Below are 20868 nucleotides of genomic sequence, written 5' to 3' on the forward strand. Positions count from 1 at the left end.
AACGCATTTGTTCTATTATTGATAGTATATACTAATTTCAAACTGCAGCTTAGACTGCCGGGAGCATAACGGAATTGGTGACTACCAAATTACAGCTCACCATATCAGCCTCACGAAACAGACCCGAAGCATCTCTAGAAGCTGACATGACTACATTGAGATCCCAAATAGAGCATAGTTGCTCATGAAGCCGTCAGCTCAGAATTGCTTTATTTCATAGTCGATCCCGCATATTCCCATGATTCCGCTAGCCATTGGCCGACTGTCTACTTGCCTAGGTAGGCAATTATTGAAGCCTCGTATTGATTGGCTGTATGTATGTAATACACCGAGTGTCCAAGACGGTCGAAGCAACTATTCCAGATGCATTTTATCTAGCATTTGATAGCATAATAAAGGGATTTGGCACATCTTTAATTACATGCCGAATCACCTACTGCTTTACTAGCGCCCAGGAGGGTGTTGATGCTCGGAGCTTCTGACTGGTGGCTTTACTTGAGCTTCAATTGGCAGGCGTCTAAGGGATATAAGCATATACAAAAGACGAGCTGTCTCGCCATCCCCGTTAATGCGAAGACGCTGCTTAGCCGGCAGAACCGCGTATCCAACGACCACAGAGCCACTTGCTGCAAACCGCCCTCCATGGCCGTGCAACAAGCAGCGCAGAGGCAGCAGCCAACAAGGCCGCCTATCAGCGGGCTGCCGCCGCTGGCAATCCAGCGCATCGCGGAGCCAACATGCAGCCTCTGCCGCCTCTGGAAACGCACAAAGGGTCGCAATGCAATCACGTGAGGCGCCGCTTCTGGGGCGTTTGGGGGCCGCCCGAATAAACGCGCCCCGCCACCGCGATTTTTTTTTGGCGCATGCACCATCTCCTTAAGCAGCACCAAATCCTGCATCCATCGGATACAACGATTGCAATTCCACGAAGCCGCCAACCTGCTAAAGGGAAAAACCACCACGAGATGGCCGCCGCTGCGACTGACCCTTCGCTGGTGGGCGCCGACGGCAGCGACCTCTCGCCGTCCGTGGCCGGGCCCAAGGAGCGGCACTCGCTGACGCTGGACCAGCGGCGGGCGCTGCGGCGATGGGCGAATAACCAGACGATCCGGCCGTCGCACAAGGCCTGCATCGAGTGGTTCTTTGCGCAGTACGGCCAGCAGATCAGCCAGTCCACCGTCTCGCACTCGCTGTCGCCCAAGTACTCGCGCCTCGACGGCGACAACCCGCAGCTGTCGGGCTCGCGCCTGCGCTTTGGCAACTGGCCCGACGTCGAGAAGCTGGTGCTGCTGTGGTACCAGCAGGTCCAGGCCGCGGGCCGCCAGCCGACCAACGAGGAGCTGGGCGAAAAGGCCAAGAGTATCTTCAGCCAGCTGCCGCGCTACAAGGAGGAGAGCCCGCCCGAGTTCTCGCCGGGCTGGATCCATCGCTTCAAGAAGAGATACGGCCTGCTGATCAGGCGCCAGCGCCGGCACGGCGACGGAGGCATCAACCCCGCCGAGGACATTGACTACCTGGCCGACTGCGTGCCGCGCTTCATGGCCATCCAGTCCGACACGAGCCCGGCCGCGATCCGGGAGCAGGTCCTGCGCGTCGTGGGCGTTGAGTCGAGCCTCAACACCTGTGCGCTGGTCAGAGACGAAATCATCCGGCGACTGGCAAACGCCCACGCGGCTCCGCTATCGGCTCTGGCCCCCGTTGAGCCCACGCTCGCCCAGCCCCCGCCCGACCAGCCAATGTACGAAGACGACGACCCCGAGGTGGTGCTCCAAAACGCCCTTCGGCAGCTGCAGCAGGAGGAACAGGCCGCCGAGGAGCAGGCCGCGGCTGTGCGCGAAGAGCGAGATCGCCAGGAACGAGCCGCGGGGCTTCAGCAGCAGGTCATGATGGCCGCACCGCCCGCTGCCCGCGCACCCTCTGATACCCGCTATGCTACGCCCGGCCACGACATTTCCCACGACTTGACTCTCACGCCGATTCATTCGTCAGAGGTGCCCATGGCTACTCACGACAGGCCGCTGCGATGCCCCTTTTGTGTCAACCAGAGAATGCTCCGTTCCATCAAGGAGGCCGTGGAACACATGTCGACACATGTCGTGGTATGATGAAAGTTGAATGGCGTTGTGATTTTAGCCAGCCAGGTATCAAATCTGATTTTGAAATGATTTGATGCCTTGTTTTTTTTCCTTCTTTAATTTATTTTCACAATCTGGGAGCTTGGCCGGCGGGGGGGGAAATGCAGGTCACGCTCACTTACGCGAACATGGAGTTTGTCAAACGACAAGAGGGAATTGTGGAGTTGTGGTGTTTCATTTTATGACTGTTTTTATTATATCCAGACGGCATCCGAGTGAAGCAACGTGTTGCCAGAAAAGCAAGAACAATTAAGGCTCTAAGCTGCTCATGTACAATATATCTCAAAATTGATGGCGCAAATTCCATCTACAACTCCAAGACAGTCCCAGTTTAAAGCATGTCCTCGTACTTCTATCACAAAGGTCATGAATTACGTCAACAGATGCAAGCACAAGCACCTATATAAGACCAGTGTCCTTCAAACGCCGCAAAATCGCATCCGCCTCTTCCTGAGCCTCCCGCTTCTGCAGCACCGCAATGTCCGTCTTGCCAATGTAATTCTTCCAAAACTTCAGCCCCTCGAGCCCTTCCTCGCGACACAAAACGCCTTGTTCCTCTGCCATGAGGAGCTCCTCCTCCGCCACACCCAAGCTCCAACCAAACCGCTCTGCCGTATCCTGCGCCGTGACGCCGCGCCCAAACTCGCGCCAGTCCCACGCAACCTCTCGATCGGGCGGGAACTCGTGCAGGTCCTGCAGCCAGGCCAGGATGGACCTGATGGTGGCGTCGTCGGTGCGGTCGCGTGCCTGGACGACCATGACGCCGCTGCGGAACGTGCGTAGCCGGACGGGCAGCTTGAGCGATTCCCACATCTGGGCGGCCTTTTCAAAGTCCATGGGGCTGACGAGCTCGACGCCGCCGCGGGCGCGGTTGAACATGGCCCAGAGGTCGACGAGGGTGAGGATGCCGCCGGCGCGCTTGAGCACGCCTCTTGCGTCGTCGGTGAGGAACTCTGCCAGGTTGCGGGCGAGTTCGGAGAAGTAGAGGGAGTCGGAGCCTCCGCCGCTGCCGACGATGTCTTTGGTGGTGATGAGGCCGAGCTGGTGGGCGGATTCGGCTAGGATTGTGTTTTCCTTGGAGGTAACGTCGGCGTTGGCCCCATTGACTTGCTGTGCAAATCTCTCTGCTAGTGCAACGACTTCCTTTGCAGAGGTCATCAAGGCCTCGAGGTCTTCAAAGGCACTGCCGATTAGAATCTCGTTATTCTTCCGCATGTTTAAGCCCAGCTGCTCCAGTCCAGCAATGCCGGCTGTTTTCGTTCTCTGGGTCGGGGTGCCTGGTGAGCCACTGGAGGAGTTATCGTCGGCCATGCGACTGCTTTTTGGAGCGGGAGGAGCATCTTGAAGCAGCCATTTCCGCTGCGTCATGGCGCTCTTCAAGCGTTCGTAAAAGATTTTCTCGCCGCCACCTCGAAAAGAGATTTTGACGCTTTCTGCAAAATCAACGGCACCTTGGCTGGTATCCTTGATTGGTCCAGGAGACTGAGATAATATCCTAATGTACTCAGCAGTGGATATGGTAGAAGGTGCATCTTGCGAGAGTAAAGGTGCTCCACACATCTCGCAAGATAACAGCGATGGATGATTGGAGAATGTGCACCGAGGACATTGAAAGACGGCCGCATCAGCCTTTCCTTGTTCGCTAGGCGTTGCAAAGGGATCGACAAGCCCCAGCGTCACTGCTGATGCTGACGAAAACGTATAGTTGTTAATATTTCCCGGTTGGCTGGGATTCAGCAAAGGTGATGGACGACTTGCACTACTAATAGCCGCCTTGAGCACCAGTGATAGCGCCGGTTTGATTCCGCACGCTAAACAAGGAGGGAGAGGAGTGTGAGCATTTGCAGCCGCGGGATCAAAGTTGGAAGGGACAGGATTCGAGAAGCTGCAAATGTTGCAGACCCAGGTGGCTGAAGCTGGCGGAGGCCCAGAAGGAGGAGCGTAGGCGTCATTGGAGGATGTCGGAGATGGCGTGCTATGTCGTGAGTTGACTCCCGTGCCGGACATTACGCGGTTGTGAAGGGCTGATCGTCTCAAAGGCTTGGGCACAATGGTGACCTTGGCCGAAGACTTGAAGAAGCCGGCATAGAACTCATACCGGTCCACCTCCTTCAGGTCGAGAGCGGCGGACTGCTTCCTCGGCTCAACTTTGTCGACATAGCAAATGCGATGAGATGTTAGGTAGACCTGGCCATTTTGCTGATTCGGAAGCTTGTACTTGCTACATTATATCTCGTCGCATCAGCATCATACTCATCCTCAAACATCCATAGGTCTTGAACCCCGCCAGATGACTTACCCCTCGTACAAGCCGACATTGTCTTGGACAAAGAGCAGTACCTCATCCGGGAGATACAAAGGCCGCAGTGCAGTAGTGAGATCAAGATGCTTCAGGAACATTCGTCCCGCGGCTGTGGCAAAGAGCCAGCCTCTTGGTGAGTGAGCGGGTGAGTCGCTGCGGGATCGATGATGCGCTGAATAGCACGTGCCAAAGGAGCTGTGGTGAATAGAGGCAGAGATACAACTTTTGGCTATGGGAGATTTTGAATAATAATAGCGTAGTGAGTGAAGGGATAATGGATGCTATAAAGGTCGAGAATTTCAGGCGGCAGTGAATATAAAGTGATGATAATGACAGATGCAAGGTTTCACCACCGCAGCTTAAGCTTCTCGTCGAGGCATGGCATCCCGCGCGCAGAGGTACGTACCGCGAGTCGCATCTGGTCTGACTCCACTATTTGCCACATCTGGGATAACGCGCAGGCTCATCACTGCCAGCGCACGAAGGGTCCAGCGAGAATAGCCGGCATATAGCCGCTGGCTTCGTCACGGGGCTTTCTCCCTCGCACATTTTCCCTCTGCGGCCCAACACGCACCTGTTGCCTCCTGATCTCTTCCCACGCATCGCAACAAACAACATCAAACTGTTGCCAGAGCTCTCGCCAGACTCTCTGTCTGCACCTGATTCATCGTTCGCACCTCGTAAAACTAACTCCAGCCAGCAATTTCCCAGCCGCCACGATGATGCCAAGTTGGTCGAGCGCCCAGCACCCGCCGGGCGTCGTCCCTCAGCACCCTCCTCCAGCGTCTTATGCCTATCCACCTAGTATGTCTCGCATCTCCCTTGCTTGCTTTGACCCGTGATCTCTAACCCTCTTCATAGACCCTGCTTTCATTCCAGTACAAGTACGACAAGGCTTTGGCCAATACACCACTCCTCCGCCACCCCCAGCATATAACATGTACGCGTCAAATGCCGCTCAGGCTCAAGCCTCTGCTCCCGGGACTACAACAAATGCATCTCCAGCACCCGTAGAACAGCCCAAAGGAGGCAAGACCGAATGGCCGGAATCAGTCCGTCGATATGTCCAGCGGTCTTTCCATCCTGAGAACGAGGATGCCTCCGTCTCCCGTGCGGAACTTGAAGCGAAATTAAAAGACACCATCGGCAGCGCCAAAGAAAACAACTCGCTCTACACCATTGATTGGGACAACATGCCCTTGCCCCAAGCTTTGGTGAGAGCTGACCGTGAGGCCCAGCTGAAGTTGCACCATCACGCTGCCTCGTTGTCCTTGACAACGCCAGTATATACCGACGACACGTTCAACCCTAGAAAGCGAAAGTCCAATGACTTTGCAAATAATGATACGTCCACGCCACCATGGCACTCTACTAACTCAGGCCGATCCCTCGAGGATCGCATTTCGTATTCCCCCGACAAGCGGGTGTCCCTCGATGACCCCAAGTCTAGTAAGTTCCAAAAAGAAGCCAACAAGCGCAAACGCCGATTCGAGAATGAGTACAAGGCGGCCAATATCTCGTCGCCCAGCCCAACTCCACCGACTGGTCCTATCGTCGGCACCTCTGAAGTTCTTGAAAAGAAGTATCTCCGCCTCACTGCCCCCCCTGTAGCGTCCAACGTGCGGCCTGAGAGAGTTCTCCGTCAAACGTTGGATTTGCTGAAGAAGAAGTGGAGAAAGGAGAGCAACTATTCCTACATTTGCGACCAGTTCAAGTCGATGCGCCAGGATCTCACGGTTCAGCGCATCAAGAACGACTTTACTGTTTCCGTCTATGAGATCCACGCCCGGATTGCCTTGGAGAAGGGGGATATTGGTGAGTATAATCAGTGCCAGACCCAGTTGCGGTCACTGTATGCAATGGGCCTGAAGGGAAACCCCATTGAATTTAAGGCGTATCGTATCCTCTATTTCATCCACACTGCCAATCGAACCGGCCTGAACGACACCCTGGCAGATCTAACCGCAGCGGAGAAGGAAGAGAAGCCGATCAAGCATGCTCTCGACGTACGGTCGACGCTGGCATTGGGCAACTATCACAAGTTCTTCCAGCTGTATCTTGACACACCCAACATGGGTGCATATCTCATGGATATGTTTGTCACGAGGGAGCGCCTTGCAGCTCTGTGCAACATCTGCAGAGGGTAAGTTGGACAACTCTTTTTTTTATTTTTATCGAGATTCTGATGCTAATGCTTCATCAACAGATATAAACCTGACGTCAAGCTGCGCTTCATCACTGAGGAGCTCGGTTTCGAATCCGATGCTGATGCTGCCCAGTTCATCATTGATTACCAGGGGCAACACCTTCTTGAAGATCGCACAGAGTACATTGCGTTCCTGACTGGCAAGGCCGGGAGCCTTTTTGAGAGCGCCAGATCCTCAGCTTTCCAGAAAGTGGACATTAAAGGCCAGATCTAACTTGGTGATGTTGCTCTCTGCCACGTCGCACCAAGTACCTTTTCCTCTCTCCCACACACCTTGCATGTGGCTCGAAGCCACCAACTTTTATTTTTTTTATTAAAAGGACCAGCCTGCCTTGACATCTAACGACAGTACTTTGCCGACCTCGGACGAGGCTAAAAGCATTCTTCTTTTTTGTTCTTCTTTTTTTGGATCTCGTCTGTAAAAAGCCACTTTCGGATCACGAGTGATTTCGTCATCCCACGCCAGACACGATTCCGTATCGGATAGTACTGTTACTCTCTGATACCTCAAGAGATGAAGCAAACTTCAGGCATTCACCTTGACACGGTACTCTCTTGAGCGATTTACTACTCTAACTTGATACACCAGATCTCTGCTTGTGTTGCAAAGCAGGATATCACTTGATTCATAGTAGCAACTCCAAAGCGGACTTGGATGTTGAGATGGATTTGGACGATGTGCGACGCGATGTTTTGGGCCAAGTTTCTCTTTTGATAGAGCAATTCCGGCATTCTCTCTTTCACGATTTCACAAGGTCATGATCATATGGAAGCTGTGGAAGGGTGCCGGAATTTTGGCGTTGGTAATAATTTTTTCGCATGGCCAGCAACGAGTTTGTCAACTTGGGTTATGACAGCTTGCATGAGGCACTTTTCGACTTTTACTGTACATATTTACATAGTCGAAGCAGCATCAATTGATTAGATTTGAGATTTCCAGCATTTCTTAATCTGGTGTTCAATAGTGCTTGATATGGGATAGACGGAAGGATCGAGTCAAAGATGGAGAAAGGGGCAATGTCGGTTTGATCTAGGTGAGTTTGACAATGATGGCGTTGCTGACAGATGCGATCTATAGCCAGTACGCATAAAAGTGTATCTACTCTGCTGATGACGAGGACTTTCATCACTCGTTCTGCCATAGGGAGGGGACGATCAGTGGGTAACAGGGTAAGTCCCGAGTGCATGTCACTGAAGTGGCCCTACGATGGGTCTGTCAGCTCTCACTTTTGACGAGCATGATTCGTTTGATCTTTTGCGACTCTCAAGAGGAGATGACGACATTGTTGAAACGAAGGAGACAAGATGTGCATTGGCGTAATCGATAAGTTGCCGGATGGTGAAACTGGTCTTGTCAATGGCCTGAATGGGTGTCTGTTTCACCATGTAGAGGTTGGCAGCAAGGCTTTGGCGAGGTGAGGCCAGGACGATCTGTGCGGATGGGGGACTTTGTGGCGGTTATTGGTGATGGGGCTAGTTGGAGGTGGTGGAGGGGGCTAACGACGTGTTGGAGTCGGCTTTGGAGGTGGAAGCAGGCCTTGAAGGTGTTGAAAATAGTACAAGTATTTGCAGTTGAATAAGGCTGGTGGTCAGGCAGAAAGGTGGGATGTATTTCTTTTTAGAAAAAATATTGAAAGGCCCCAATGGTACTCTACTGCCTTGCCAGCTTTGGATTTAATAGCGCAGACAGACTTTGATATGGGCTCCCTCCCAGAGGAGAAAAAAGCTTTGGGAGTTTGCTACATGCACCTTGTAAGTGCACAGTGGGATGTGCTAGGCGTATGCACCAACATGGGGCATCGAGTCATGCTTAAAACAAACAGCAGGGAAATAACCGCGTGGGAATGGACTCAGCAGTGATTGAAGCAAAGTGGAATAAATTTGCTGCGAGACAGATTGATGCCCGACAGAGGTGACATTCGTGTTGTGATGCCCTGTTTCAGCCTCCTCGGCGCAGGCTGGCGCTCAGCAGCATCCGGGGCTGTATGTATACAGTGTTGCTGTACCTTGACTTTTGATGATCGACCTTTTATTAATAGCAAGCCGTGAGTTTGTAGCTCAAGTGCTAGGCGTTCGTCCCATAATGCCAAGTAGCCCCAAGGCTTCAGTGGATACTGTACATACAGAGCCTGCTACAGATACTGATGTTGGGTATCACGGATGTGGTTTGCAATCACGGTGCATCGGCCTCTTTTTCGTGCAGGCGCTCACGCAACCCTTGCTGGCTGTGCCCCTCCCTTGCTCGGTCTGCAGCCTGTTTGTTTCTACAGGGCCGTCGCCAGCCTATGGATAGCGCCCTGGGCACTGGCGGACCCCACCGGCAACCCACCGGGAGCCCGTCTGGAAAGCGCCGGCCAAGCCCTGTAGGCTCTGCCATCACTCTGTAGCAGGCCCCCAGGACCCAGCAAGACGGGTCGGGGCTTGGGCTTGGGCTTACTCGTACGAAGAAGCTGGGAGTCGATACGACTCAAAAGTGGTCGCAATAATGCGATGGCAGCATACGACGGAGTACCGCACCCATGCTGTTTGTCTCATGGAGGCGAGCGCGCAGCGGTAGGGACGGCGTGGTACTTGTACTCGTGACATTGCCACGCATCAATCTTTTTTCTCTTCCATCCCATCCTTTCCATCCGCAGCCGCTTCTCCCGGTCCGTTCTACTGCCGTCGCTCATAATTGTTGCTTCAATATTAAACACTTGTCGTTATTCTTTCATTTCATCCGCGCGCGAGCGACACTGTTGAATCATCCTCACAGAAAGCAGAAGCGATTGCGCTGTCGTGAGCCTACGCATAGCACCGGATTGGTCTGAATTGGCGCAACCACGAAAAAAACGAGGCAGACGACCACAACGGGAGCTCACCCGCCGCAGCTGCACGTTTCCAGCACGGCCGCCCGCATCGCCGAAATCTGAGGTTGCAGCACGGGGCAGAGGGCGAAGAAATAAAATTAAAAATATAGAAACGCTCCCGTGAGCTCCGTTGCAGCCGCGCGCGCGAGGCTCGACCTCTTCTAGAAGAAGCACGAGGCGCAGCCGACAGACAGATTGCAGAGGAGGCTAGTATTAGTAGTCGCTACTAGTTAGTTAATAAGTGCTAGCACAGCACAGCACAGCACGCGCAGATTGTGGCGCCCGACAGCGAAGCACGACAGAACACAGGAGAAGCTGCTCTTGTGCATCAGCCCGAGCCGAGACGCTTCTTTTTGCGCTTCCTCGCCTCTTCCACCTCGTGCCACGACTCCATTGCCATCTGCCCTGCGGCCGCTTCTCGTCCTCTCCCGACGCACGAATCGAATCGAACCGAGCCTCTTGTTTTTTCCCCGTCGAGACAGGCAGGACCGAGACCCCTCCCTTGCCGCTCTCTAGTTTTTCTGCGCGACCCCTCGCGGCCCTTTCGATCCCATCGCCGAGAATACAGCTCAACTCTTGCTTGCCTCTTGTTTACCTTTTGCCCTGCGAGACGCTGCTCCCACGCCGCCGCCCGGACGAACCCGTTACACACGCTGAAAGATGAAGGTGCGTCATTGCCAACGGCGCAAGTCATGCGCTGCCAGCTGCAAACCGCTCCCCTCCCCAAAAGCCTGCCGGACCGGCGACACACCAGGCCAGGCCAATGGCCTCTTCCCGTATATCGATGCTGCCGGGCATGCCCAGCTGCCTTTGCTCTTCACACCCGTCACCATCACCGTCTCTTCACAGTCACGCGCAGAAAAGATTGCCAAAAACTCCCTTGCGACGAAGTCTTCGAACAAAGAGAGAGAGAACGCATAGAGATAGAAGGAGAAGAGGAAGAGGAAGAAGAAGAAGAAGAAGAAGCATACCCGAAAAGAAGAAGAAGAAGAAGAGGAAGAAGAAAAAGAAAAAGAAGAAAAGCGACTAACAGCCATGGGCTTGGTACAGGCTCTTCGTCGGTCTATGAAAGGCGACAAGGAGAAGCAGCACAGCATCTCCATCACCCCCAAAGCTGCAGTCGCAATCGTTCCGCCCAAGAAGGTTCGTGAAAACCAGTGTGCTGCGTCTGAATCCTTCTGTTGCCCTTGTTTGCAATTTCGACTTTTCCATGCTGTTTGCGCCGTTTGTGTTGGAATCGACAAGGTCGCATGACACCATCGCGCGCAAACAACTTGCACTTGCTTTCGTTTGTTTCTCCTCTCTGTTTCCCTTGAGCTGCGTTTGCAATATGGCTTTTCATTACGTCTTTCAAAAATGTTGTTCCGGATTTCCTAGTTGTTATAGCGTTGCCTGTTGATAATCCTCCTCTTACTCTCTATTCGCAGGTCATCCGCGCTCTCTACGACTATGAAGCTCGCTCAGCCCAGGAGCTGAGCTTCTCCAAAGGCGACTTCTTCCACGTCATCGGCCGAGAAGACGATCCGGACTGGTACGAGGCCTGCAACCCTGCGCTGCCCGATGCGCGTGGTCTTGTGCCCGTTGCCTTCTTTCAAGCGCTTGGAAAGACTGAGCGCGACAGCCAGCAGTCGGACGGAGGCCGCCCGCCAACCGCAAACAAGAACCCTGACCATGACTCTGGCTACGGCGAAGTCCAATCCCCTCCCGGCACGGCTGGAGGGCCGGGCAGCCAGCGCGCGTCAAAGGTCAAGCAGGGCGCCATGGTGTACGGTGTCGTCATGTACGACTTCAACGCCGAAAGGTCCGACGAGCTGGAGGCCAAGGCCGGTGAGGCCATCATCGTCATCGCCCAGTCCAACCCGGAGTGGTTTGTCGCTAAGCCTATTGGTCGGCTGGGCGGTCCAGGCTTGATTCCAGTGTCCTTTATTGAGCTCCGTGATATGGGCACGGGCAAGGCCATTGATAACCCTGATGCCGCCATTAGACAGGCGGGCGTCCCTAAAGTTGAGGAGTGGAAGAAGATGGCGACTGCGTACAAGAATAGCAGCATTACGCTGGGCAAGTTTGAGGGCGGAGGACCGTCGCAGCCGCTGGAGCAGGGCATGGAGCGCATGAGCATTCAGCCGGGACCTCAGGTGAGTTTTGTGCTTTTATATGCGAACCTCGTTCTTTTTACCTTGCTCTGCAGGCTCTTTTATCTCACCTCATCTCATCCCATTTCATCCGCTCCCATCTGATATCCGTCACATCTCCATCCGTTCATCAGACCCGCCTCTACTGCACTCCCTTGCTCCCCTGCCGTCATCTTCCCCAGCTTTACCCTTTGATCAGGCGTTAATAGAAACCCTCGGATAGCCTACTCAAAGCATGCCCCCTCAGCCTGCTGCCCTCCCCCAACAGAACGAGTTTGTGTCGAGCGCGACAACGGAACTCTATGCACCCATCTCTGCCCGGATACCTCGCTATTGCTTTGCAGAGGACAAGTACTGGTTTGTCATTGAAACACAGCTCGAGGACGGGCGACACTGGGAATTGTCCAGGTACTATGAGGACTTTTATGATTTCCAGATTGCCCTTCTCACCGAATTCCCCGCCGAGGCTGGCAACACTGGTACCCAGAAGCGATCACTCCCATACATGCCTGGCCCCGTGAGCTATGTGACAGATGCCATCACAGAGGGAAGGCTGCATAACCTGGATGCCTATGTCAAGAACCTACTTAACCAGCCCTCTTACATTGCTCGTTGCACGCTTGTCAAGCAATTCTTCGCCCCCCGAGAAGGCGATTATGAGATGGACCCCTCCACGATTGAAGAGGAATACCGACTGTCCCAGGGCTCTCAGTCCTCTGGGTCACATGCTAACCCTGATTCGCGACAGTCTTCGCGAAACAATCTGAGCGGCAACGGATACTCTGGTCTCTCAGCCACGCCACGCCAAGTGAGCAATCCACAGTCAGGTAAGCTTCCATGGAACCATGCCCCCTGGGTAATTATAGTCTATACAAATATTAACAGTGCACCGCCAGTTATGCAACAGCAACATATGCAGCAGCCGATGCCGTCCCAGCCACAGCAACAGGCCCAGCCTGGAGCCGCAATGAAGATTAAGATTTCCTACAACGGCGATCTCATTGCTATCCGAGTCCCCACAGACATCCAGTACCAACAGCTCTGTGACAAGATTCAAGACCGTCTCAAGGTATCGCCTTCAGAACAAATGCAGCTGTTTTACAAGGACGAGTCGACAGGAGAGAAGCCTAGCCTGTCGAACGATGCCGATCTCGACTATGCCCTTGAGCGGAACGAGAAGCTCATGTTATTTGTGGAAGTGGCATAGTCGCATTTTGGAGCCTATTAATTCTTCGATGTCTATATTTTTTTTTCTTCTACTCTTCTTTGCCGGCTGTGGAGTAGACATTATCATGATGTGATGGGCCATGTGCCATCACTTACTACTGATACCCGCCTCAACTAGCCGGGATTCCTTTTCCCCTTCTTTTTCAACTTTTTTTTTCCCCTGAGATACAACCAACATCTACAGGAACATCTTTTTCTCATGCAGATCCGAATTGACTCACGTAAACTGGACGATGCATGGAGATGGCAGGCTGACTGACGGCCCCTATCTACCTATTCTATATTCGACTACTATTATTCTCAGCATCAAGCTCATGTTGTCCTACGCCATCTAAAGTTGCGGACGAAGAAGTGCCCCCTCAAGCATGGCATTTATACGATTGTTTTTTTTTTCTCAGATACGTTTTGATTGGCCAAGCCTCGGAAAGGGCGTTTGGGAAAAGGGAGACGACCTCCATTATGGATGAGTCGGTCCCTTGCGTCGGATGTATATCGGTCTACCGAAATATTTTGTGCTTTTGTGTGTTGCTACTGTTTCTACAATTTTTTCTTTTGTTCATTTGTGTTGAGAGACGACGGGTCGGGAAACTTATACCTTGCTTTTTTTATGTTTGACAGAAGTTTTGTAGGAGAGCGAATGGGGCTGCTGGGGAGGAGAATATGAGATGCCTGGAGCGGAGTGGATGCTGCATAAAAGCCAATGGAAGATGTATTTGGGTTTGGCCCTGAATTTAAATCTAGCTTTGTGTGTTTGTTTGGTAGAAGGACGGAATGAATTGTGTATGTATGAATGAATTGACGGATGGACAGATGGACAGATGAAAAGAGACTTTTGGCAAGATGATTCGCGAGGCTGAAAATGGCGAAAACATGCATTAGGCGGATAGTTGACTGATGTGAGAGATGCAGGATGAATGAGTGCGTGTGACTGATATAGATGGCGATTGACCATAGTGCGCATTTATGTCTTGCGTGATTGTTTATGATTACTTGAGCCAAGTTTGCTGGCTACCTATTGGCAGTGATGCGTCTATATTATCTAGTCTGTCATATATATATATATGATGATGCGTCGGGTATGAGACGCACAAAACGCTAATGTCTAATGTCCCCCAACTGAGAGACAAGAAGAAAAAAAAAAGAAACAGAATTATACGTGAATTGTCGCTTCGTATGCAAAACAAAGAATGATCAAGGGAAAAGAAGAGTCGTCATTCCAGCTTTTCCATGAGATGCCGTCTCATTTTCAAGTTGACAACGCCGCCGACGCCAAAGGCCGGGATAATGCGACACATGCGCGCTGCGGTGCTAACAAGCCAACTGGACCGCACGACTTGCCAGCGTTCGCGAAAGGTGCCTCCTGGGCGGTTGTACATGTCCAGACCGAGCAGGTGTATCGGCGTCGAAAAGAGCTGCACCGACGCCGGGGCGATGAACTGCGCCGTCGTCAAGCCAGAGACATGCCGGCGCAGCGTTTCAGATGTTCTGGAATCGATCCAAGGCGCCAACAACGGCGGGAGGTTGAAGGACGCAAAAATGGTCAAGCAGTCGCGCAGCGTAAACAGGATGTAGCTGGGCAACGGCACGGGACGGGGCACCGCGCCGGGCGGGCCAAACATGCGCACAAAGACTTGGTCCTTGTAGACGCAGAGGCCGACGTTTGCGGCGGACGAGGCGGCGAATTTGGCGGGGCCGGAGGTGATGCTGGACGCGGGCCTGTTGGAGACGGTGGAGGAGAAGGTGTCGAGGGAGTTTGCGGTCATGTAGGTGCCGGAGTAGAGGGCGAAGACGAGGGCGCAGGGTTTGGAGAGGAGCAGGGCTTGGGGGCGGAGGAGGAGGGTGCGCAGGGAGGAGCGGATGGAGGAGGAGAGGGAGGCGCGGCCGGAGGCGTTTTCCATGATGGAGCTGGGAATTGTTAGCTTTGTGGTGTTTGGGAGGGTCGGTGGTGATATGTCTGGATGTGTGTATGTGACATGTGATGTGCATGTGAAGATGTAGGTGCTAGTGTGAGCATACATGTGCTGACTTACCGGTCAATTATGGTTATGATTGGCGCAATCAGTGCTCCTGCGCATGCAGCGCTCGAGGCATCCGCTCCCATGCGCCAGGAGAGGTGCTTGGAGTTCCATCTCGGCTTTGGCTGCGACTGTGAATGTGACTGGGCGGCAGAGGAAGGCGACGTCATTGCGCCGACGGAGAGGTCTGTTGGCATGATGGCGATGGCGGGGGCCAATGGCGGCGATGCAGAGTCGCTCGTCTTCATTGGTTCTTGAAAGCGTTTTGTTTTTTGTTTGTACGAGTTGAGGTGAGAAGAGAGGATATACAGGAGGCTGAGCTGGAGTTGAGGAGGGCGCGCTTATTGGCGGTTGTTGTGTGGGAATTACTGGTGGAATTGCTACTGGGGTCACTCTTCTAGCCAATTGAGGTGAAGTGCGAGGGACAAGGAAAGAGAGAAAGAGAGAAAGAGAAGAAAATCGATCTTTGAGTTTCTTTTTGAGGGGGGAAAGGGCACGCAGCCTGGCGAGATGATGCTGGTTGGAATAAGCAGCAGGTAGCAGCATCCGTAAGCATCAATCACCGTTTGAATCCTACGATAACGAAATAAGAGTCGAGAGCAAAAAGATGCAGGCTGTGATATTACAAAACAAGGCAAGTGAAAAATGTAAGCATAAACAACTTGGTCAGTAGATACAGGATACTATCGATACCGGGGGTTTTCATGGCTGACAGCGAAGTTGGTTGAGCATCGGAGGCGGTGGACGGACCTCCGGCGCTCGTCGAATGACATGCTGCGGCGTGCGCTGCGTTGCGAATGTACGGGCTGTGAGTGGCCGGACGGTGGGGATGGCCCCGATTTCGGAGGCCTGGAGAGGAGGTGAGATCTAGCGGGACGACGCGGAAGGGCTAGCTGGGAGTAGATGGCAGATCGCTTTAGGGGAGGATAAGAGATGAGCCCTGGATATCGATGGATGAAGCTCGTTCTGCCGTCTGGGGATCCGGCGCTTCGGCGGCTCGGGTCTGGGATGGGTATTTGCGGATACTGACGGTGAAGAGGCTTAGTAACCGCGTTGGAGTCTTTATCCACGATAAGAGTGATGGAGTGCATTGGTTTGACAGGGATGGATATCGATTGGCGGGAGCGGATCGTACCACAATTATGCCTTGGGTCCAGTGCATCAGGAATATTGTATCAATGGCTGGAGCTCTTTTGCCAACTGTCAAACCACCTGATATGGTTACTGAGGCTTCATACTACCGGGGCGCAGCACATGCTTCTCCAGCTTCGTCATGGCGCTGTACGGGGCCTCGTGCAAGTGATGCTACTGGCTCACAGCGGGCTCAACCGTGCTGCGTTGTCTGCGCTAAGCCAGCAACAAAGGGTCTGCTGCGACTCTGACAGTCGAGTACCTGTGGATGTACAGCTCGATACCACCACCCTCTTCTCAGGTACCGGCGCGCCTATGCTCCGTTGGGTAGCGGTGCCTGTACCGATACCTGTTCGGCGCGTGGCCAGTGCCTAGCGCAAGGTACAAGCTCGGGCGTCACGAGGTCGGGCGCCGATGAATCTCGACTCTCCCAAAACACATCAATGAATGGGCTTGACGTGGCCTGCGTTTGGTGGCTGGACGCTGCATCAGACAATCAAAATTGCGCGCGTCTGCCTATTTGTGTCTGCCTCATCTCGCCGCTCGGGCTCTTCTCTTTCAGGATGGCGTCTGTCCACTTTGCGAGGACGAGTAATGGAGAAGCCGATGTTGCTCGTGGCCATTGATTGGTAACAGCCATCAGAACTCTTCTTTGCTTCCCTCATTTTCACGTCATCTCTGATCTCTCATATGCCTCTCTTGGCCGGTTTCCTCCTTGGGTATCCAGCGTGTTGGCCGGCTTGTCCTGGGCTGTGCGTGCTTGCAGCTTCGGACGGCCGGGGCAAAATGGTGCTCGTGCCATCGTCGTCTCGGCTGAGCTGCCAGAGGGCAAACGACGATAGGCTAGGTGGATTCAGAGACAAGAGGATTACGCTATCTGAAACAAATTGACAAGACAGACCAAGACAACAGATGGGCAGCTAGATGAAGGACAACATGAGTGATGATATTGATGATGTGATTCCAACGTGTACGCGCGCGGGAGGCGCGTTGGGACAGCCTGGCTTCTTATACTCGTTCGTCTCACGCAGCACTGCAGACAGCACTCGTACCCGACAAGCAGCTTACGGGACATGCACATATCCATGAATAGATGCCCGTGACGGATCAATATCGAGATGCCAGAACATGGGGGACGGGCTATTACGAGACGCAGCAATACCTGAGCTCCGCCTCTGGTGTCTCCGGCTTATTCTCATGCCGTCAGTAAATGACTTGAGCGCTACGTCTGCGGGGTCAAGGAGATGATGCCCAAGGGAGGCTTATTTGCTTAAAGAGGATGCGTTGATTGCGCCCACGTTTCTCCAATCAGCCGCGACTCGGCTATGAAACCCGCCTCAACACGCAATCGCTTACCACGGACAACGCCTCCTGGATGCTAAATCGAGCGCTGTCGCGTGAGCTGGGCCACAGCCGTCGGAACGGGACCCGGTCGTGGCCGTGTACTGTACAGGCCAATGTCTTCACGTAAGGCTGCAATGCAGGCAGGCCGAATCGATCCGTACCAATGGAGACGCAGCAGCCAATCATGACGCTCCAGCAATATACTGTATGCATGTGCATGGCGTATTCCTGCTACGTGGCCAGGGTGCTATGGGCGACGGCATTGTAACCGTCTCTGTTTTGTCATGTCAACGATGCGGCGACAGACACCGTGGCCGTGAGGTATCGATGCAGGTGAAAAGTATGCATGGCCATGGCCGAGGCATACGAATCAGATGTGAGACGAGTCTTGATGGCTGAGATATAATGCATGGCCAGTCTTCCCATTGTCGTTGCTGGAAGGTCGAGATGTCAACCCATCTTCACGGTGACCCTACCTTGACTTGACTTGAACAATTCAACATTTCTTGTCTTTTCTTGTCTTTTTCTTTACTGGACGGCCCTGCCTCTGGTGTCTGATAGTGGGAGTCCGTTTTTTCACTAAAACGGCCCATCTTATTCGTCCCTTCGCCCAGTTTATATCCTACTATGACCCGGAGAAGTGGAAGCTCAGATGGAACTTTCTACTTTCAGGCCTGGCACATCAACCGAGTTGTGAGCGCCGAGACATGGACTCAAAATAAGGAGATTGCCGACTTTGTCGAGCAACATCTGAGCCCGGATGCGAAGAGATGGCTCTTTGTCAAGGCCTGCGTGCCTACCAAGGAACGACCTGGCCTTGTTGTGCCTGTTTCTGTAAGTGGCACTTGGGCACTAAAGTACAAGAGAGAAACAAGACTAATCAATACTCATATAGATCAGCGTCAAACTCCGTGCTGCAAAGGTCGGACAAGACCCAATGGACGCGAAGCGAGCTCTTCTCCAATTCCGTAACAAAGAGTATCCGTCCATTGCAAGGAGCTTCTTCATCACTAGACTGCGAAAGACGCTCGACTTCTTCAATGCCTATTCCGAGGGCGCAGAGTCGGACTCGTTTCTGGCCGACTTCAAGGTTGTCAAGTCTTCCAAGCAGTTGAAGGAGAGGATTCAAGGAGCGATGAAAGCCATCAAGAGAGATGCGTGGGGTGATATTGTGCAAGGATTGTACGTTATACATCTGCCTCCATCTTATACAAAACCCCCATCACCGGCATTCCGCTAACCCACGTCTTCCAGGTCTGTCAGTGCTTCTCCGGAGCCGGTGTTCAAGGCGGCCAAGTTCATCGCGAGGCGAGGTCCAGGTAAGTTCAAGGACCTAGGGGAGTGCGACAGCATTAACATATGTCTCGACTTTTCAGACCCCGCCTCCAACCCCCACCTCCTGCCTGCCACACCGCTCCAGAATCCATTGCCTCTTCCGGATATTGTCGTGACTGCTGCTGCCGAGCCCGAGCAGTCTCTCCGCCCTAGAAAGGCCTCGGATGCCTCTGACCATACCGTTGGCTCCACTGATGCGTCTGGCTCTGACGCGGGCTCCACGTGCTCCGTCGAAACCACCCAATCTTCCGTCATTGTCGAGGAGTGCTCCTCCAAGACACATGATGGAGATGCAAAGGAGCCTTCTTCTGAGTCGTCCATGACCCCGGTGGAAGATGGAGTAGTACCCACGACGACTCCGGATGCCGAAGAGGCCCCCAGTCTTGGTGCAACCGACGATACTAGTGCCGCTGTTGAGACTCCTGCTGCCAAGACCCCTGATATCGCCATTACCGCCGATTCGTCAGAAGCATTATGCCTGGAGATGATGGCGGAAGTTGCCGACACTACAAGTACTAGTATTGCTTCCTCGTCAGGCGTTGTGGCGACTCGAAGAAAGATGAACTGTGTCTTGTCTCCCGAGAACACACAGACAGCCTACTTCATCCTACAAAATAGCGGCAACTGGCTTCAGTATTTGATGACCGGCCGTGCCAAGAACGCTCAACAACTGACATCTGCCCTTTTCCACTCGCCAATCATCCTCGCTGCGACAATTTCTCCTTTCGAGGCCGCAAGGCCAGACGGGATGATGGAAGTGTTCTTTATGTCACAGGCTAGAGAGCATCAGGATGAAGCGGTTCACGACACGAATGGTAGTTTGGTTCGCACTCGCAAGGGAAGGAAACCCGTACGGGAATGGGTTGTCGGATCCGCCAGAATCTCAACCCGTGCCCTCACAATGCATCTTGGGAAACAGCTCGAGAAGAGGAAAGTCAGGCTCCTGCCAGCGGCTTCGCCCGCGGTGCGCAAGGTCGACTCGGTCGTCGGTCCCAACAACCGACTGATAGAGATGACTGTCGCGCCAGGCATTCCTCAGGCTGTATTAGTCTCAACGCCCCATCCTGTCGAGCATGTCCGGGAGGGCGACATTGTCGAGGAGGAGAGAGATGATGGCTTTGTTCATATCGAGACCAACATTGCCAACAGAATAGTAGAGGTGGCCTCGTCGGTGGATGATGCAAACGAAAACACCGAGAGGAAGACTAAGAGGGAGAGGAGAGTGAAGAAGGCTGAGAAGAAGCCGCGCTCCAAGGGCAAAGCCCCGCTCGTCAAGACCGACAAACCCAAAACGAAGACCAAGACCGGCGCCAAGACCAAGATGAAGAAGGCCGAGACGGATCAGAAGACAAATACCGGTGATTTGAATGCGAGGGCAGATGTCAAGTCTGACATCAAGGTCGATGCCAACGGCGTCCCGCCTCGCAAACCTTCCAAGGTATATACTCCTCCTTTCAGTCGCAAATCTTGGCGAGATGTGGAGCCTCAAGAGCCACAGGTAATCTACGACACCATGAGCGGATACGACTTTTTGCAAGTCGACGACGTTCAGGTCTTTTCGTTTTCGAGCTCGTCGCACGACATGATGCTGCGCACGTCTCCCGCTGCCACCCGCACCGCGGCGGTCGAAGAGAGCGAGGGCATTGGCGTTTGGGCGCCTCCTGTAGTCGGCATTTTCTCCTGGATGTGGGATCATTTGAGCCCGGGTGGGTGGTCTTCCAAGGCTACCACTGCGGCGCACTGATGGAAACCCCGTATCAAGGATTGAGAATGAAGAGTGTGGGGAGCGAACGAATCTTATGTGCACGACGAAATGAAGGCGGAACGCGCAATCTCAGCCCTGAATCCAAGGTCTTTTGCGATTTGATTTTTCAAGCATTGCGATGGCGCTTGGGTCTCTCTCTCTTTTTTGAACAACCACTTTGCCTCTAATCTCTTTCTTTTGTTCCGGTCTCGATTACTATCTCGCCCTACGGAGCTTACGAGTTCCGTAGACTAGCGACTCATCGTCTTCACGAACTACACTCGTTATTTCCTTTGTTCAGAAAATCATGATGAAAAAAAAATGTATATGAAATCACAAAAGAAAGAAATGAGAAATGACAAGCACGGAATTATGGATTATACGAATCATATACGGGAAGGGAATTACGAAGGCATATGCATAGCGTGGGAATGAACATTTGGGAAAA

The 20868-nt window shown here is 53.2% G+C and overlaps 6 protein-coding genes across 6 annotated transcripts; 3 read left to right on the forward strand and 3 right to left on the reverse strand.

The window, feature by feature from the left end:
- Positions 1-117: 117 nt before the first annotated feature.
- On the reverse strand, positions 118-4787 carry TrAtP1_007337 (uncharacterized protein). The gene is made up of 2 exons (XM_014092979.2): positions 4435-4787; positions 118-4356 (listed from the first exon to the last, which is right to left on the reverse strand). Exons 1-2 carry the CDS (start codon positions 4533-4535, stop codon positions 2535-2537), a joined length of 1923 nt encoding a protein of 640 aa, XP_013948454.1. The 5' UTR covers positions 4536-4787; the 3' UTR covers positions 118-2534.
- Positions 4788-5013: 226 nt separating this feature from the next.
- Positions 5014-8739, forward strand: TrAtP1_007338 (uncharacterized protein). The gene is made up of 3 exons (XM_014092980.2): positions 5014-5241; positions 5299-6580; positions 6644-8739. Exons 1-3 carry the CDS (start codon positions 5157-5159, stop codon positions 6855-6857), a joined length of 1581 nt encoding a protein of 526 aa, XP_013948455.2. The 5' UTR covers positions 5014-5156; the 3' UTR covers positions 6858-8739.
- A 1413-nt stretch (positions 8740-10152) lies between these two features.
- Positions 10153-12831, forward strand: TrAtP1_007339 (uncharacterized protein; the record flags this gene model as incomplete). Its single annotated transcript, XM_014092981.2, has 5 exons — positions 10153-10158; positions 10543-10635; positions 10920-11627; positions 11848-12451; positions 12521-12831. The coding sequence occupies 5 exons, from the start codon at positions 10153-10155 to the stop codon at positions 12829-12831; spliced, it is 1722 nt and encodes a 573-aa protein (XP_013948456.2).
- A 1231-nt stretch (positions 12832-14062) lies between these two features.
- TrAtP1_007340 (uncharacterized protein) lies at positions 14063-15114 on the reverse strand (the record flags this gene model as incomplete). The annotated part of the gene is made up of 2 exons (XM_014092821.3): positions 14063-14756; positions 14882-15114. 2 exons carry the CDS (start codon positions 15112-15114, stop codon positions 14063-14065), a joined length of 927 nt encoding a protein of 308 aa, XP_013948296.2.
- Positions 15115-15549: 435 nt separating this feature from the next.
- Positions 15550-15957, reverse strand: TrAtP1_007341 (uncharacterized protein; the record flags this gene model as incomplete). The annotated part of the gene is made up of 1 exon (XM_066113482.1): positions 15550-15957. The coding sequence occupies one exon, from the start codon at positions 15955-15957 to the stop codon at positions 15550-15552; it is 408 nt and encodes a 135-aa protein (XP_065969568.1).
- A 2011-nt stretch (positions 15958-17968) lies between these two features.
- On the forward strand, positions 17969-20420 carry TrAtP1_007342 (uncharacterized protein; the record flags this gene model as incomplete). Its single annotated transcript, XM_066113483.1, has 3 exons — positions 17969-18175; positions 18237-18523; positions 18596-20420. The coding sequence occupies 3 exons, from the start codon at positions 17969-17971 to the stop codon at positions 20418-20420; spliced, it is 2319 nt and encodes a 772-aa protein (XP_065969569.1).
- Positions 20421-20868: the final 448 nt, after the last annotated feature.

The sequence above is a fragment of the Trichoderma atroviride genome, chromosome 4 (assembly GCF_020647795.1).
Source record: "Trichoderma atroviride chromosome 4, complete sequence".
In the NCBI taxonomy this organism is placed as follows: domain Eukaryota; kingdom Fungi; phylum Ascomycota; class Sordariomycetes; order Hypocreales; family Hypocreaceae; genus Trichoderma; species Trichoderma atroviride.